Genomic DNA, 19,880 nt, shown 5'->3' on the forward strand with positions numbered 1-19,880 from the left:
CAGATTGCCAACAATACATAATCTTTTGAGGCGAGGTATTATTCAACCCGCGGACATTCAGTGTGTGGCGGGGTGCGGGAACAACGAATCGGTTCTACATATGTTTATTCAATGTGATATTTTTGGTGCTTTATGGCAACATGTTAGGAATTGGCTTGGTATCTCTGGAGCTGATCCCTATAATATACATGCTAATTTTATTCAGTTTACTAACGCTATAGGCACTTCGAGGTCCAGGCGTTCTTTTATGCAGCTTTTGTGGCTATTGTGTGTGTGTGTGGATATTATGGAGCGAAAGAAACAACAGATTATTCAATAATGTTCACACTACACTGACAGATTTGATGGATAAAGTTAAATATACAGCTTTATGGTGGCTAAAAGCTAATAATGCTAGGTTTGTTTATGGTTTACAGACATGGTGGTCGAATCCTTTACGTTGTTTGGGCATCGACTGACTCATGTTACTGTTTTTATAATCAGACATATTGTAATCTTGGGGTGACCTCTTGAATACACCTTATGCTTTTGGGGATTCACCGCCGTTGTTAATATAGTTCCATTTATTTTTCTTCAAAAAAAAAAAAAAATAGTCAATTTAATTTTAATCTCTAGATATGCGACAATAATGTGTTTTGTCCACATAATAGCCATATTTTTATTTAACGCCTCATGTGATGATGTCTAAGGATTAAATCTGACCGATAAATTGTATAAAAAAACTGATTGATGAACCGTTTTGATTGATATATTAAATTCTAAGATCTTGTTAACGAGTGTTTCCGAACACTCTTTAAACATTTCAAAATAAACAATTATTCTTCAAAAAATTAAATAGTTCGATTTCCAATGCATTGAATACACGCATTTTCATGAATAGTTACCATTTATGGTCCTCCTAAATTTTAAGGGAAGAAATTGACGATTCGTAAAAGGTACGAATCATTTTTTTTTTTTGTGGTGGTCGGGGTTCGAACCCGAACTTTGTATTTTTTTTTTTTTTGGCATGTATTAATGAATTTGATTGATCATTTCGAGTTTAGAGACAAAATTTGTTATTCACTCAAAATATATATTTTGTTGACAAAAGGGTTGAAAACATATTCCTGATTCTCTCTTTTCCTTGCAAACAAATATCCAGTAACGATCCTCCACGTTAAATGTGGGATATATATAGCAAGAACAAGACATGGACATATGAAATGGATTTGCTCTACGCCAGAGATCGGGAGTTCAATTCCAGCCTGGACTAAAATACACACATTTTATGAATTGAAGACTTCTAATTTAATTTTATCATTGGCATTCTTCTTGAAAAACTAAGAAAAAATCTTATATCATCTCCAAAATCTATGTTACGAAAAAATTTAAAGCCGTTAAAACCGGTTGACTAAATCTTTCTGCTAGTTTAAAATATCGTGTCAAGGAAAATCCAGACTTAATACTACAATCACCTTACTAATCACATGATAAAATTTGGATTGTTGAGGTATAATATCATATATGGTGAGACAAAATCTGCAGTTAGATGAACAACCACTGATAAACCAATTTTTATATTATAGAACCAAAGAAGATACTGAAACAATGTAGAAGTGTAGAACAATTTGGGAACATACGGCGTGGACATTGTATTATTATGGTACCGAGGAGGAGGAACTGAGATTCCCACATGAATTTTTTTATATATGTGTTGTCTTGATGCAGTTGTTACGTTAATTAATTGTTTTTATTGATGAATTTTCATTATTGTTTCATGTATTAAATTAACTTATAATCTAATCTAAATACGTAAAGAACATGAAAGAAATTAAGATGCTGCTTTTGTTATCTAGTTTATTGTTTTAAGTTGGTAGCATGATGTCACAGTGGTCTTCAGCAGATCGTAGTTTATTGTAAATCAAGGTTGAGTTCCTGTCTAATGTAACATATTTTGTCCTATTGTCGGCCTATCAAAATAGCGGGAATATTGGTCAGTGTTTTCTTTCTCTATTAACAGCCGGTGCTTCTTTGGAATATTGTCCTCTCATTATAGTTCTACTTTGTAAACTAAAGGATTATGAACCAAACAATACGTTGCTTAATGCTTATACTCCTAAAAAAAAATAGCTTATGGATTTCCCCAAAACAAAAACAAAAAAACTAAGGATTGTTCTGGACTAACCAAAAAACTATGCTCAACACTTTGGAGTCCTAAATACTACTACACCATCGAGCAAAAGGCTAATCTTGTGATCATAAGTTCTTCTCATTTAAGAGGCACCCTTCATTGTCACCACAATGTAAACATCATGTATTTCTTATTTATTCACTCTTTGTTCTATTACTAACTTGGTGCGTAGATATGTTTGGTGGATGGTTTGATAGCGAAAAATGATCCAATGAATCTTAGAGAGATTTTAATTGTCTTATATCATTTTAGAGTTTAAGTTAGACATAACACAACCTCACAAAACTGATTTGTGCGGTACAAATTACCCTTATTTATAAACAAATATTTCCATCATCTCTCATCCAATGCACGACTCTATAGCATGTGGAGATATTTCAGACATTTAATTGAAATTGGAATTCGAGGAGATTGAAATCTTAGATCTTATAATTGATAGATTAGAAACTAGAATAACAAAAAATGTGCATATGTGCATATCATTATTAACTGTGTCTCTGCTTCTATAGATATTATATTGTCATTCATCATCAATATTTTCATTCTACGAACACTATGTGAGGGCCATTAATAAACATGTCGTCAAAGTAAACATGTTTTCACACATTATATTATTGATCCTAACTTTATGCTTCTCCTTTTTTTTTTCCAACAATCCTCAAAGTAAACATGTCGTCAAGGATAAAGCAAAGCTAACTTGATCAACCACCTTACACAATCTTCTTTGTTTGGCCATTAATAAACACTAGCAGATGCATAAAAAATTACTAGCAGGATTGACCGTTGAATAGTTGACTTACTAAACCTTTTTACAGAGGCGTTTCAGTCATTATAGACAATCCCTATCTCAGCCTGCAAAAAAAATAAATACAAAAAACATAAAAAGCTTCACACACCACAGTCTGTATCACACGCTCATGAGAGTAACCTACCCAGTAATTTGTCAAAGCTTGAGCTATGCTTCAAAGAAACCTTTGCCACGTGACAAACTTTCCCTTCCTCAATTCGTCACACCCCTCCAGGGTCCCTGCCCTATACTACACTGCTACTTTCCCCTATCCCTCCACACGTGCCAAAACACACACTCCCCCTCTCTCTCTCTCTCTCACGTGCACCCACCCAACCCAACCCTTTTTCTGTGTTAAACTCAGTTTTATTTTAACCTCATTAGCTTAAATACACATCACAACCACCTCCCCCTATAGTCAGTCCTATACCCTATTTCTGGTCTAACCTGTGCCTCTTTTATTACTCTGAATAAAATAAAAATCTTCGTACAAATAAAATTTAATTTTCCTTTCAAAATTTTGTGCTCCCAAAACCCTAACCAAAACTTTCACAAACAGAAACAAAGCCTGCATTTTCTATATAATAAATATAATTAACCTCGTTTCATTCAACCTACACTGATACAAGTTTCAAAGTTCAAACCCTCTGTTGTGTTGTGTGCAATCAACAGTGAAACCCATACTATTCCAATCTTTTTCTTCTTCTGTTGTACCATGTTAGAAACTGGTGCACGTGATTCTGAGTTGAGTTTAGAAACTGTGAATTCAACACAGCGAAGCTCAATGAGCAGTGAAAGCATTTGCAGCACTAGTTTCAGCCGTCTTTCATTCGACCTTCTTCCTCCTTCACCGGAGAGTCTCTCCCTCAAACCTCACCGCTCCTCCGACTTCGCTTACTCCGCCATCCGTCGCAAGTCCGCTCTCACATTTCGTGACTTCCACCTCCTCCGCCGTATCGGCGCCGGAGATATCGGTACTGTTTACCTATGCCGCCTGAGAAACGGAAATGACAAATTCAAAAACGAAGAAGATAACACTTGTTTGTATGCGATGAAGGTTGTGGATAAAGACGTTGTTGCATTAAAGAAGAAATCACATAGAGCTGAAATGGAGAGAAAGATTCTGAAAATGCTTGATCATCCTTTTCTTCCTACACTCTACGCTGAGTTTGAAGCTTCTCATTTCTCTTGCATTGTTATGGAGTTTTGTTCCGGTGGTGACTTGCATTCCATACGCCACAAACACCCTCACAACCGTCTTCCTCTTATTTCCGCTAGGTAAATTTTCCAAAACACGTACGGTCTATTTTATGAATCAAATGTTAGTTAAAATTATGCTGCTGATGTTATTTTTGTTTATTATATTGTTACTCAGATTTTATGCAGCTCAAGTATTGGTGGCGTTGGAGTACCTTCACATGCTGGGAATCATTTACAGAGATCTAAAGCCTGAGAATGTGTTAGTTCGATCAGACGGTCACATTATGCTTTCAGATTTCGATCTTTCACTTTGCTCAAATGCAATCCCAGCTGTTGAATCATCAGATAATTTACAAGATTCTTCCACTTTTTCATCAACATTACCCTACACTCGTTCCCGTTCTTTTCCTACACCATTCACTTGCTTTTCTAACCGGTTGTTTAAATCACGTAAGGTTCAAACTGTTCAACCGAACCGGCTTTTTGTAGCTGAACCGGTGTCTGCTCGGTCTTGTTCATTTGTTGGAACACATGAATATGTCTCGCCGGAAGTTGCCGCCGGAAACTCCCACGGCAACGCCGTGGATTGGTGGTCGTTTGGGATATTCATCTATGAACTCGTTTACGGGCGTACTCCGTTTGCGGCTCCATCGAATAAGGAAACACTGCGTAACATCTTAAAAAAGCCTCTTACTTTTCCAACACCTACGGCCTCAAGCGCGCTTGAACTTCACGCGCGGGATTTGATTTCCGGGTTGCTTAATAAGGATCCGACTCAACGACTCGGGTCGAAACGTGGGTCAGCTGACGTCAAGCAGCATTCGTTTTTTAAAGGGATTAATTTGGCGCTGATTCGTATGTTAACGCCGCCTGAAGTTCCTCCTGGCTCAAGAAAGCCTAAAACGATGTCGTTGTATCGTGGGAAGGGTAGTAATAGTAGTAGTAGAGGGCAACAAACGTCGTCGTTTGATATTTACTTTTGAAAAAAAGATGAAGGATGGATTTTGTACCACGTCTTAAATGACGTATTTTGTATATTGGACTATTGGGTTAGTTAGTTATGTTTTCAAAATGAAAAAATACATAAATATTTAGATGAACATTATTATTTTGTCTTTTTTAAAAGCTTTCTGTATTATTATTGTCTATATGTCTATGAACATAGGCATGGCATATATAGGTGACTTAATTTAATAATATTTAATTAAAAGCTGAACTGGGTTCTCTAGCTCTTTCCTCTTGGAGACCAGCGTTGAAAACTGGCTGGATAATACTAAACGGAGAAGATTCGTTGCTTTGTTTCTTTTCTTCTTCCCTACTCACATTTTTGAACACTGCCAAAATGCATTATGAAGTCAATATTATACTACACAAATAGAAATTCGTCAACGTAGAAAAATGTAAAATGATGGCAGTATGTAGTTCTCGTTAATACTATTTAAAAACTCAATGAAATTAATATATTGTGATAGTTTACTCCCTACCTAAACCGAAAGGGTTTAGTTACCACTCATCATCGATCTGTTTAAAGAGGTATCATTAGGTAGCGTACCAGTTTTTAACTTGTTTCTGCCTCAATGGTGGGAACAAACAAAAAACAGGAGTGAAGTAACGTGCGGACAATGAAATGTGTGTGTGGGGGTGTCGTCCGTTTGATACCAATATAATTTGACCTTAGAAATATTCAGAAATCATATTTGAACAACTATTTTTTAACAACTTTCTCCTCTCATACTTACACTGTCCTTCTATTTTCTCTTTCCATTACTTTGATTTTTGTGTCATTACCTAAATTTCTTTGTATAATTTGGTTGTCCAACAAATTGTTACAAGAAAAAATTGTTCAAATAACATTGCTCAAATATTAATTGAGGAGTTTGTTTCATGTTATAGAATCATATTTTTGGTGCTTATAAAATTATAAAATTTCAAGTTTTTGTCCCTTTAAAAAATTTCATCAATATTTAGTCTCATATATTGTCCATGAAAACAAACAAGCTACTTTATAATTCTTCAATAGAACACACAACATAATCGAAATGGACCTCAAAGTCTTCTAATTATAATCAACCAAGATTTTCTCCATCTTTCTCTCCACGAGCAGCCGTGATTAGAAATGGCAAGATTTTCAAACACAAGTCCACCCAATAGATTAATATTTTTTCTTAGACTTTATCAACACAACAAAGCATAGCAACACAACTACTTCAAAAACCTCAATGCTCGCTAAAGTGTTTTTACTTTATTATGCAGAAATGCAAATTTTTTCAAACACCTTAGAGGAAGAGTTAACACTCCTACAAACATGATGGACATTCTACAAACATGATGGCTTATCAGTTTTAAATGAATAAATCACTATTCAGGTCATCAAATAAGCAAATCTATAAGATGGACATTCAAATAACTTTGCATAAATAGTTTAAGAAAAAAAATACACCTCCAACCAAATTCAATGTGTCATTGTGCAAGTCCTGCATGAGTTGGGAAACAAGTGTCTTAAAATCAAAATAGTCATAAAATCATTAAGCAAATCCTAAAACCACTACCTACCATGAATAAAGCAGAAAATGAAGATGAAGTTGCAACACTAAATCGAAGCATCCCTCACCGAGCAACGAAGAAAGGGTTCGACTTTAGATGTGGCAGATTTGACTGTTTGAGATATTCTAGTAGACTCATCCATTGCTATGGCCAACTTTTCTTCAATGGACCTCATATTATTGTCACTTTTCTCTTATAGCGTGCCAAATTGTGTAAGTGTCTTCTTTGCCTCAAGCGCAGCAGTTATCCTCTTGTAAAGCCAGTCAACTTCCACGTTCTTGTTTCTTATTACATCAACAATACAAAAATTTCTTTTCAAGATACCTTCTTCAGTTTCGATCAAATTTTTCATTTTCAACTCTAATATGATTCCACATATCAACTGCAACAATGCCGAACGGTATTCCACACTTTCTTTGGTGCACTCTTTTGCTATATCTCCATGATCATCAATAATCTTTTTTAACGTTGGCATGAATTCTTTCTTCACTTGATATCCATTGACAGTGTCTTCGGATTCAATTGGTGTTTCAGAATCAATTCTGGCAACCAAGTCAGTCAGTTTGAGCCAGGAAGACAAAGATGGGGATGAACATGTTGGAGAAAGAGGAATAAAAGGAACAGAAAACGTGAAAGTTATAGATTGAAAGTAATGTTTCTTTTCATTGTAGTGCCTTGTCAATACATAGAACCTCTAGTTATATTGATACATAGAAAGTTCTAGTAAATAAGTGAATGCACCTAGGAATATTAAATGACATTCTCTGGAACTTACTGATACATTAAGGAACCTAGGAATATGAAAAATTACAAATTATCATTTAACACCCTCTCTTAATTTGTAATTTTCATATTATCTTTGAACTGTTCAAGCATCTCAATGGGCACTGCTTTGGTGAGAACATCTGCTGGCTGTTCCGTGGTCTTGATGTATTCTAAGTTGATTTCCGTCCTTTGAACCATATCACGAATGTAGTTGTGGCGCAGCTCAATATGCTTTGACCTTCCATGAAAAACTGGATTCTTGGACATTGAAATTGCTGATTGGTTGTCACAGAAAATAGGAGTTGGATCTTCTACCTTTTGCTGCAAGTCAATCAAAATTCTCCTCAACCAAACAGCTTCACGTGTAGCTTCATTCGCTGAGATATATTCAGCCTCTGCCGAAGATAATGCAACCGAGTTTTGCTTTTTAGAACTCCATGAAATAGCTTTGGATCCTAGACAAAAAACATAGGCTGAAGTGCTTTTTCTGTCATCGAAACTACCAGCCCAATCGCTATCGGTATAGCCAACCAACTCATTGTTTTCTTCCTTCACATACTTGATCCCAAGCTTCTTTGTTCCTTGGAGATAGCGCAAAATCCTTTTTGCTGCTGCAAAATGAAGCTTACTTGGCTCATTCATGAATCTAGAAACCAAACTAACTGAATGCACTATATCTGGCCTTGTATTCGTGAGATAAATCAAGGAACCAACGAGGCTTCTGTAGGCTTTTGGATCTGCCTTTTCTGCACCATCATTCAGCTGCAACTTTTCATTTAAGGCCATTGGGGTTGAGACTGGTTTGCAGCTCTCCAATCTGAACTATTTAAGCAAATCATGAATGTATTTTTCCTGTGTGATAAAAATCTCGCCTTTTGTTTGCTTCACTTGAATTCCAAGAAAGTATTTCATTAATCCAAGATCTGTCATCTCATATTCTTTCATCATTGCTTCCTTGAACGACTGCACCATATCATGATTTGTTCCTGCATAAATTAAATCATCAACATAGAGACAAACCATCAAGAAATTAACACCACTTCTTTTCACATACAGAGATGGTTCAGATGGACTTTTAACAAATCCATTTTGCAGAAAGTAAGCATCAATTTTGCTGTTCCACGCTCTCGGCGCTTGTTTTAAACCGTAAAGAGCCTTGTGTAGCTTATAGACTTTTCTTTCCTTTCCTTCAACTTCAAAACCTTGTGGCTGCTTCACATAAACTTCTTCTTCTAGTTCTCCATTCAAAAAGGCTGATTTGACATCAAGTTGAAAAACTTGTAATTCCAATTGAGCTGCCAAAGCAAGAACAGTTCTGATTGTCTCCATGCGCACTACGGGAGCAAAAGTCTCATTAAAATCTACGCCGGGCTGCTGGGAATAGCCTTTTGCCACTAAACGTGCCTTATACTTTTGTACACTTCCGTCCTCGTTATACTTGGTCTTATAGACCCACTTCAAACCAATTGCATCTTTTCCTTTTGGAAGATCTACGAGCTGCCAAGTACGATTCTTTTCAATGCTTTTCATTTCCACATCCATGGCTTCCCTCCATACTTTTTCTTTTATAGCCTCTTCAAAACATTGTGGTTCCTGTGCAAAAAATGTAACATTACATGATTCAAGAATTTCTTCCAAAGAATGGAATTTTCTTGGTGGCGTTTCTGAATCAGAATCGTCTTCATGAGAATTGTTCCTCGATGGTTCAACAACATTAAGAGGTGATTGCTTGAATTCAACAGGCACCATAGGTGTTTGCACAACATCTTCAACTTCCCATTTCCATGCTGCACTTTCATCAAAAATCACATCCCTTGAAATTACGAGCTGACTAGTTGTTGGATTAATAAGCCGGTATCCTTTTGATTCATCACTATATCCAACAAAAATAAGTTTTTCACCTTTTCCATCAAACTTTTCTCTATTTTGTGCAGGAACAAGAGAATATGCAATACAGCCGAATACCTTAAGTTGACTTACAACTGGTTTTCTTCCATGCCATGCCTCAAAGGGAGTTCTATCTCGAACTGCCTTTGTAGGAGACCGATTGAGGATGTAAACAGCACTGTTAACAGCTTCAGCCCAAAAACTATTTGGAAGCTCTTTACCTTTTAACATGCTTCTAGCCATCTCAACAATTGTTCTATTTTTTCTTTCGGCCACACCATTCTGTTGTGGTGTGTGTCTGATTGTGAGCTGTCTGCTAATGCCTTGTTCTTTGCAATAATTGAGAAACGGCTTGTAGATAAATTCTCCTCCTCTATCGGTTCTAAGAGTCTTCAACTTGCAACCACTTTGATTTTCAACAAGTGCTTTAAAATGCAAGAACTTGGTGAAAGCTTCTGATTTCTTATCAAGAAAATAAATCCAAATCATCCTGGTGTAGTCATCAACGAAGAGCAGAAAGTACCTTTTATTTCCAAGAGATGGAGTTCTAGTAGGTCCACAAATGTCTGAATGTACTAGTTCAAGAGGGGCTTGAGATCTCCATGCTGTTTTTGGAAACGGAACACGATGCATTTTTCCATATATACAGCCTTCACAAACTGCATTATCTGTCTTGATTTCTGGAAGCCCAACAACCATGTTCTTCTGTTTTAAGAGCTGCAAACCTTTGTTGTTCAAGTGACCATATCTCAAATGCCAAAGATAAAAATCATCGGTACTTTTACTGCTAAATGCAGCAGGCTGAAATGACTTCATGTTGAGAGGAAATAGGTTATTAGGAGTCTGCAACACAGTGACAATATGCTCTCCTGATTTTTTGTCAAAAATCTCGCATTTATCATCATCAAAAATCAGCTTATAACCCCTTTTCATAATCTGTCCAACACTTAACAGATTTTGTGAAATATTAGGAGAGTAATGGACATCATGAATGAATTGTTTGTTGCCTTGACTAGTATGAACTGCTATAACCCCCTTTCCTTCAATTTTAACATGTTTTCCATCACCAAGTTCAACATGAGAAGAATAATTTTTATTTAGCTCTTCAAATATGGTTTGATTCCCTGTTACATGATTGCTACAACCACTATCTAAAAACCACATCTCACCAGATTTTTTATCATTAATCATAGTAGAGAATAACTTATTTGCATCATCTTTTGCAGAAAAATTAATTCCCTTTATTCTTTCATCATTTTCTTTCTTCTTATGCCAACAATCTCTACTTGAATGGTTGGGAATTTTGCATCTAGTACATCTAAAGCGACAATCTTTTGATTCATGTCCAGATTTTTTGCAAATAAAGCAATAAGAATTAGAATTACCTCGTATCCTTTCTCCTCCTCTTCCTTTGTATCCATAATGCCTTCCATGACCTATGTTGGAAGGATGTCCACGAAATGAGTCCCCACTTCCTTCTTGTCGCGAGTTGGAACTCCGGATATTCATCTTTGCTTGAAAAACATTCTCCAATGGCTGATTGTTGTATCTATTCACTCTTTCCTCATGAGCTTCTAAGGAACCCATCAATTTATATTGTGAGAGTTTTGTGAGGTCCTTTGTTTCTTCAATAACAGCAACAACATGTTCAAATTTTTGTGGAAGGCTTCTCAATATTTTCTCAACCACTTTCTTTTCTGGAACTTGTTCTCCACAACTTTTAATTTGATTTCCAATCTCAGTTACTCTAGAGAAGAAATCTTTGACTTTCTCACCTTCTTTCATTGCTAAGTTTTCAAATTGGCCCCATAAAGACTGCAACTTTATGGAAATCACTTTTGACGAGCCTTGAAACTCCGTCTTCAGAATATCCCACGCATCTTTGGCCTTCTTAACACCAAATATTCTAGGATAAATGGCTTTACTTACACCTTGCAGGATGATTCTCAATGCTGTAGCATTTTTCTTCACATTCTCCTTGTATTCATTCTCTTTCTCTGCAATCGAGGAAGCGTTTCTTTGAATTGGGCGTTCTTCATATCCGTCTTCAACCACATCCCACAGATCTTGAGAGATAAATATAGTTTCCATTTGAGAATTCCAGTAATCATAGTGTTCACAATTGAAAACTGGAATTTGATTTGTTGTGTAAGAGAAGATTGAATTTGAATTTGACGTTGCCATTCCTTTTTTTTTTATTTTTTGAATAAACCAGGCTGCTCTGGTACCAAAACTGTTGGAGAAAGAGGAATAAAAGGAACAGAAAACGTGAAAGTTATAGATTGAAAGTAATGTTTCTTTTCATTGTAGTGCCTTGTCAATACATAGAACCTCTAGTTATATTGATACATAGAAAGTTCTAGTAAATAAGTGAATGCACCTAGGAATATTAAATGACATTCTCTGGAACTTACTGATACATTAAGGAACCTAGGAATATGGAAAATTACAAATTATCATTTAACAGAACATCCAGACCTTGAAACAAAATTGTCATAATTAGGCTCCCTTTCTCCACGGATACTTTCTTTAAATGTATTCTGCCTAACCACTTGATTTGAATAGTTGGAAATTGACATACCAGCCTCCCCTGATTCCCCCATCTTCTCGGGTGCACCTACTAGGTCTCTTGAAGGGGATTCTACTTGATCAGACCCTTCTTCTTCTTCTGAAACTTGATATGTCTACACCAAATTTCATAAGATAGAATCAACAATTAAAAATTCCTTTTACATATAGATGCTTTGTTTAATGGCAGACAACTAAAACTGATCATAGATGCTGATGTATGTTGGCAGAAAATTGAACTGAAAAACTAATCTAAAATAAATGTTATGAAGAATGTACATAGCATAGGAAATGTATTTCATACATGATTGATAGTGTCGGCTGGTACATTACTTAGGATTTCATCAGGAGTAACTGGAGTAAATTTTTTAGCTGATCTCAAGGTATTGCGGCGATCAAAACCTTCATTGAAAATTGCAGGTTCGACATAGACAGGGTATTGCCAAGAGTTCGACTAAACATATACGTCAGGAAACACGTTGAAAGTCAGGATTAAACCAACAAGACAGATAATTTTTTTAATAGAAAAAAAATGTCATTGTACATCCTATTTGTATATATTACTAACATTTACAATGATGAAAATTAATATGTTTATGGATATTGAGGACTAAGCATATACATTGATGCAAATGTTTTGCATTTTTATGAACAATCCAAAATTTTTTTATTGAAAGCTAATGTACGACCCTTTTAAACAATGTTGCAAGGGTCAATCTCATTCCATATCATGGTTACTCCATTTCTTCCTTTTTACATGCCATTTTTTTTGTATAAATTGTGTTCTTTATTTAAACGCCTTTTTGAAAGTTTAATGCAACATTAACTATTTTACAAAAGTGAAATGAATATGAATAGTTAAATGTATAACAAAAGTAAATCCCGATTTATTATGTTGTGAGAGCTTAGCCCATCTACTAGGCAGCACAATCACGCAACCTTGTCGGAACCTTGCTTAGCACTTCTATCAATCCAAAAGAATATTATCAGCTAAAATAAATCCTATAAACTAGTAATGGAATGAGACAACAATAATGTAATTGTGTCTGAAACTCCAAAATTGTTCCAGAAAACACTCTAAATTGAAGTCGGCGGTTGGTAATTCTTGACAAACATATGCTCAGTCGTAAATTGAAAAATGAAAATGTAGTTTTAGAAAGAAATGGCTTGTCTAAAAATATAAAATAAAAATCGGATAATTGGTTGTCTGTGTTGCCTCTGTTCATTCTTAGTTTGCCAAGTGAGCCATAATCTCATAGATATGTAAGTCAGGAGCAAGTCTGATTCTTCAAATTTTATCTGTTTTGATTCTGCATTAATTATGCACTTTACCCTAATAGTGTACAACAATACAAACAAAAGCTAACAAATATTTGCAAAATAAACTTCTATTAAAATACCTCAAGCATAACAAAGATTTGTTGCGCAAAACACACAAAGCTACAGAGGAAAATTAGCACCAAAGCTATTTTCAGGCTCCTAAATGACCACCCTAAAACTTGCACTCTAATACCATCCCTTTTATTTCACCTCACTTTGGACTGCATAATCCTGCAGGTTCACATCATGCTCTCATCATAATCCAAGACAAACAAAGATACCAGGCCTAATCCACCAAACCCCTATAAAAGGAGTAAGAGGCACACTCTACTCCTTTACACTTCAGGGACCATACTGAAGGCTTAGATGCTTCACAATCATAAGACACCAGCCTAAAATGACAGACCAAATAAAAACAAAACTGATACAAAATGTTAAGAAGTGTTTTAAAATCGAATAGGTTCTTGAATAAGCAAGTTAAGAAGTGAACCAGTGCATCCAATTAAGCTTTGAAAATCAAAGTTTAACATCAACGTGTTTTAAAATCAAGAACTAGACCACTTCAAGAACTTAAATGCTCACTGAAGTGTTTCAAAATCAACATAGTCATAAATGCAGTAAACAAATCTTAAAACCACCACCACGAATAAAGCAGAAACAGGAATATGAAATTGCAACACTAAATTAAACCATCCATCACTGAGCGTTTCAGAAAGCGACTGACTTTAGATGTGCAATACCGAACTGTTTGAGATATTGAGGTAGACTCATTCTTTGCTGCGGTCAATCTTTCTTTGCAAGCAGTCTCTTTAACACATATTTCTTCCAAATTCTCTGACAATTCTCTCATGTTCTCTGTCACTACCTTCTTCTGTTCTTCAAAAACTTCCAATTCACTCTCAGCATCTTCAATGAGCTTGCTATTATTGTCTCTTTTCTCTTCTAAAATGTCAAACTTATCCAGAATTTTAATTGTGCCAATTAACTCAGCTAGACTCATGTGAAGCCATTTAAGCTCCAGTTGCATGCCTTGTTCGTATCCATTGACAAGAGCAATCTTGCTTTCCACGAAACTTTTTTCGATTTTTTTATGATCCTTATCTCCAAAGTCGTGTAAAATTCCACAGATGATCTCCAACAATTTCGAACGGTTTTTCACCGACTTTGTCACACATTCTTAGCTATATCTCCATGCTTGCTGATAATTTTTCTTAATGTAGGCATGAATTCTAGCTTCACTTCATATCCATAAACAGTGTCATCAGGTTGGCTTTGAATTTCCGACTGAACCTCATCATCACCATCATCATTTCTCAACATGGCAACCATTTCGACTTTGTCCATTATCCTCATCCAATCATATTATGTCAAGTGTATATCCTCATATGCCATTTTAAATCAGTATAGAATTCTTCGGAGATGAAACTAAAGTTAGGATCCTGTTGATAAGTGTTCTAAGAACATTGTTTAAAGAACCTACAATAAAAAATTTGTCATATCTAAATGTCATAACTACACAAAGTAAAAGACTTACATACCTTCATGCCGATGCGACAACGGTGGCGAAAGACTTATGGGCAACCATCCTAGGATAGTTGGAGGTTCACAGGTAACAAGTCAATTCTTCATGAGCAGGAGTTTGAATAAACTCACAAGGGGGAATAATAGTTCGAACCATATTGCATTAATTCATCGTTCGAACTATAAATTGGATCTCATATTTTCTTAGGGATTAAATTAACTTTCACTTCTTTTTTATAAAACCTATTACATTAATAACATATACTTAATTTATTTGTTCTTTTAAAGATTCTTAATTTATTTTTCAATCTCTCTCTTTAAACCCTTGCATAATATTTTTTTTAATAAAAATACTAAATTTATATTATTCATTATTTTAATTTTATAATTTTTTGACCATAATTTGCTTAAACCAAGTGATTGGGAGTAATTCTCCAACGAATCTTTTGAGAAAATCTAAGTTCGATTCTCGGGTGAAATAATTATTAACTAAACTTTACTTAAATTTGAGACGAATCTTGAATTACTTGCGCGCTCTTCCTCCAAAAACCAAGAGGTTAACACCAAAAAGAATTTGCTAATTTTATAAACTTTAAACTTAAAAAAGTTACTGTCTATCTCAATTCTATAGAAAATCTCATTTGTTTTGAAGGAAAAAGAGATTTAGAAAAAATGACAAAGGGATTCTATTTGTTTAATTAAAAAATATATCGACTTGGCGGGTTCTTAAAAATCTTGAGAGTAAAATCACTACAAACTTTATTTAACAAAAAATAAAGATAAGGTTTAGCAAAAGCTAATAAATTATCCTTTTAATTAATCTATAAAGTTATTATTCTCTTTAAGAAAAAAAAGTTTACAGAAATTGAGTTCCAGATACTTCAAAAGTCATGAAAGTTTCAAGACTCAAGAAATACTCATAGAAGTACTTACATACAACATCTTCACATCAATATCGACAATAAGATTTTGATCTCTCTTTTTTTTTGAGATATGAAGTTTTTTTTTGAAGGATTTTGAGATATGAAGTTATTATCAGTAAGTATATGTATGTACTTATTTGATTTATTTTTATTGATGCAGCACATGAAAAGAGTCCAATTCAAAAGACTTGTCAATTTTTTTTTCTCAAAAGACTTGTCAATCAAGTAGAGCCTGTGTTTGGAAACTCATGAAAACACGGTGAAAAATCAGTGGGCAAAAAGCTACACCAACTAGCTTCTCAAAACCGCGGTGAGATTGGCTTTGAACGTGCAGTAGCGATCACTCACCGCACAAACAAACAAGCAAACGTGGCTTTCATTTGTTGACTGTGCTAAAGGGTTTCTGCCATCTACCGAATGTAGAACCAGCTCTTATAAACATACATCCCATTTAGCCAATCCAAAGGTATGCAGCAAGAGAGAAAATTTATACATGAAAAAGGTATCTTAATTTTCCTGTGAATATTTCCTAAAGCACAATTAATGGATGGACTTGCAAAATGTGACAAACCTATCTGTGAAAACTAAAGAAAACTATCGCACTCAAATTCAAGCTTTAGGGCCAGACATTGTTGATGGATTTATTCTCCTGGTGGTAAACCAATATCATGCTCTTCTCTCACTAAGATTACTGTCTAATGCCATTAGTTCTCTCCAGGGTATCTAGATATAGTGGTATGGTTATGGACCAAAAACATATAGATGACACTAATTAATAAATCATGCTATACTTTGAGTTAAGAAAATTTTCACTTCTTATTCAGAAGTAAGCAACATGTTCTATGGAATAAACAGCAGATTTTTTTTTTATAGCATCTATAGTAGGAAGAGAATAATCAATTTCCTACAAATTTTCTAACAGATGTTCAACCAACCAGATGGTGATTAAAAGCACAACTACTTCAAGAGCAACAAAGCATAAAAACACAACTACTTCAAGAACCTGACTCAATGCTCACCTGGGTGTTTTTACTATGTTCAGCAGAAATTCAATCTTCCCTTATACCTTATAAGAGGAAGCGTGGGACTCCAAAAACATGATTGTTAATTTGTTTTAAATAAATATACCACTTATCTCATGCAAGCATTTTTAAACATCACTCAGCCACATTCATATGGAAATTCAAATCACCGTGCATAATACGTGTAACCAAATTCAATGAGTAATTGGTTAAGTCATGCATGACTTGGGAGACAACATAGTCTTAAATGAAAAAAGTTATAAATGCAACAAGCAATCCTAAAACAAACCATCTACCACTGAGCATTTCAGAAAGCGTTTGACTTTAGATTTAGCATACCCAACTGTTGTAGATATTGTGGCAGACTCTTCCTTCGCTATGGCCAATCTCTGTTTGCAAGCAGTCTCTTTATCACATATTTCTCTCAACCTCTCTGATGCTTCCTTCTTCTCTTCTTCACATTCTTTCAATTCACTTTCAACGTCTTCAATGAGCTTCCTGTTATCGTCTGTTTTCTCTTTTAGCATAACAAACTTCTTCATAATCTCCCTTGCGTCAAGTGCCTCAACTAGCCTTGTGCGAAGCCATTCAACCTCCACTTTCATGCTTTTTATTTCATCAACCTGATCAATCTTGGTTTTCAGGACTTCTTCTCTGGTGTTTTTAACATTCTTTTCGTCCAAATCTGATATAATTCCACAGATCATCTCCAACAACACCGAACGGAATTTTACAGACTTTGCCAAGCAATTCTTAGCAATATCTCCATGCTTACCGATAATTTTTCTTAACATCGGCATAAATTCCGGTTTCACTTGGTATCCATTAATCGTATCCTCAGGCCGGCTTCGTACATTTGAATCAACCTCATCACCATCTTCATTTCTGACCATGTCAACCACTTCAGTTAGTTTGAGGCTAAAAGATGGGGATAGACATCCAGCCCTTGAAATAGACTTCATATTTGTCACTTCCTCAAACCTATTTGAGGCTTGAATTTCCCCTGACAAAGACTGCTTTTCAAGAGGGGCATTTTCCTCAAACCTATTTGAGGCTTGAATTTTCCCTGACAAAGACTCCTTTTCAAGAGGGACCTTTTCTTCTAATGCAATCTGTCCAGCCATTTTATTTGAATTATGGGAGAATGACATTTCAGCCTCACCTAATTCTCCCATATTCTCAGGTATACCTCCTGTTGAATTTTCAACATTTTCAGCCTCTTTATGCTCCAACTCTGGTTCCATTGTGAGAGGATAAACAACTTGTACTAGGTATCTTGACATGGATTCTACTTGATCAGAACCTTCTTCTGGAACTTGATTTGCCTACACCAAATCTCATAACATATACAATTAGCAATTAAAAACTCCAGTTATATATAGATGATTTCTTTGATAGTAGAAATGTAGAAGTAATAGATGCTGATGAATGTTGGCAGAAAATTGAACTAAAAAACTAAGATGAAATAGATGTTATGAATAAGAAAAAGAGAAATGTATATTTTATTTCATACAGAATTGATTGTGTTGGCTGATACATCAAGTTGTTGGATGCTATCAGATGAAGAAGAATGTTCTCTTGAGATGTTAGGCTTTGAACATCTTGGCAGAGATGTTGCTCCAGTTTCTATAAGCCTTTTAGAAAATCTCAAATCACAGCGATCAGAAATCATGTTGGAATTTGGTGTTATTTGCTTTCTACTTCTAGCAGAGACAGCCCAAGACTGTGACTGAACATATGCACAAGGCAACAAGTTGAAACACAAGAAACATGTCATTGTACATTCTCTTTGTAAACAACCAACAGTATTGAATGTTAACATATATGGTTTGTATTACAATATTGAAGAAATTTTCCTTAAAATAATTTCTACCCGTGTGAGTAAAAAGGAGAAGATCATGAGAATGACACACAAAAAAAATCACTTTTCATAATTTTTTTAAAAATTCTCATTTTTAAAAAAAAATCCCTCCTTTAAATAAATTCTAACTTTTTATAAGGCAAAATCATTATAAAAATCTCCATATCCACACAAACTGAAATCATCATCAAGTTCATGTTTTTATTTTTCAATAAAAATGTCAACTTTAAAAAATTTCCACTTCTAAAAAAAAAATGAAGCTAAAATCATCATCCAAGTTCATGTTTCTTTTTCTTTAAAAAAAAAATAAAATTTACCTGGTTGTTATTGTTGGTTGTTGACTCAGAATGGGAAGGGTTGCCATCCTCGTCCATGTTCTCTGTTTTCTGCTTCTTTGGTCTCCCCACCTTCCTCTTCTGCTTTTTTGTTCTACCCATCTTCCGGGGTTGTATGACTATGTTGCTTTCCTCGTCCAAGCGTTCCCTTTTTTGCTTCTTCGGTCTCCCTCTCCCTAGCTTCTTCGGTTGCATGGCTATGGCTATGTTGTTGAATAGATAGAAATGAAAGAGGTTTTGTGTATTCTTAGTACAATAAAAGGAGAGTGAATAACAAAGGAGATTAAAGACTGTTAAAAGGGTGAAAAGATGGAAGAGAAGATGGCACACGTCAAAGATTCTCAATTTGATTTTAATTTTGTTCAACTAATGTGGGTCTTTCTATGTTGAGTCATTGATAAATATGGTCCATAGTGGACCAACTCTATTCATCCAATCTACTTCATCCGTTTTAAAATGAGTGTTGTTGTTTTAGTCAATTGCACATAAATTAAGGTATAGAATGAAATAATCATTAGACATAACACTTTTACTAAAATATCTAAGAAAGACAAACTTAAAGTTGCATTGAAAAATATACGAGAGAAAAGTTGGAGTATTTACTCTTGTCAAAATCCCTCCTTTTGTTCTGATTTTTTTTCCAAAACTTTCTCTTTTAGAAGATTCAGTTTTGTTCTCAGGTTTGGATTTTGCATTATTGTACCAGTTTGTTTTACCTCTTCCATTCTTGACATTCTTAAAATTTCCCTTTTTCTTGGTTGTTTGAACCTGAAGAGTTTGCTGAACTGATCTTTCTGAACTTCTATCAATCACCAGAGTTCATGTGCTTCAAGAGAACTCTGCAATTCTTCAACCTTCATAGTCTTCACATCCTTTGCTTCTTGGATTACTACCACTATGAAGTCAAACTTTTGACTTAGAGATCTCAAGACTTTCTCAACTATCATCTGATCAGAGATGTTTTCACCATAATTCTT

General features: G+C 35.0%; 2 protein-coding genes across 3 annotated transcripts; one reads left to right on the forward strand and one right to left on the reverse strand.

Moving 5' to 3' along the window:
• The first annotated feature begins 3,393 nt into the window (after positions 1–3,393).
• Positions 3,394–5,245, forward strand: LOC11428898 (protein kinase PINOID). The gene is made up of 2 exons (XM_003629974.4): positions 3,394–4,235; positions 4,333–5,245. Exons 1-2 carry the CDS (start codon positions 3,673–3,675, stop codon positions 5,138–5,140), a joined length of 1,371 nt encoding a protein of 456 aa, XP_003630022.1. The 5' UTR covers positions 3,394–3,672; the 3' UTR covers positions 5,141–5,245.
• Positions 5,246–16,832: 11,587 nt separating this feature from the next.
• On the reverse strand, positions 16,833–19,270 carry LOC11436696 (uncharacterized). 2 transcript variants are annotated; one of them, XM_003629975.4, is made up of 3 exons: positions 18,886–19,268; positions 18,221–18,436; positions 16,833–18,032 (listed from the first exon to the last, which is right to left on the reverse strand). In XM_003629975.4, exons 1-3 carry the CDS (start codon positions 19,096–19,098, stop codon positions 16,986–16,988), a joined length of 1,476 nt encoding a protein of 491 aa, XP_003630023.2. In that variant the 5' UTR covers positions 19,099–19,268; the 3' UTR covers positions 16,833–16,985. The 2 variants fall into 2 exon arrangements, with proteins under 2 accessions (XP_003630023.2, XP_024627591.1); XM_024771823.2 differs by lacking the exon at positions 18,221–18,436 and having other exon boundaries at positions 18,886–19,270.
• Between the last annotated feature and the right edge of the window lie 610 nt (positions 19,271–19,880).

Source organism: Medicago truncatula, chromosome 8 (genome assembly GCF_003473485.1).
Source record: "Medicago truncatula cultivar Jemalong A17 chromosome 8, MtrunA17r5.0-ANR, whole genome shotgun sequence".
Classification (NCBI taxonomy): domain Eukaryota; kingdom Viridiplantae; phylum Streptophyta; class Magnoliopsida; order Fabales; family Fabaceae; genus Medicago; species Medicago truncatula.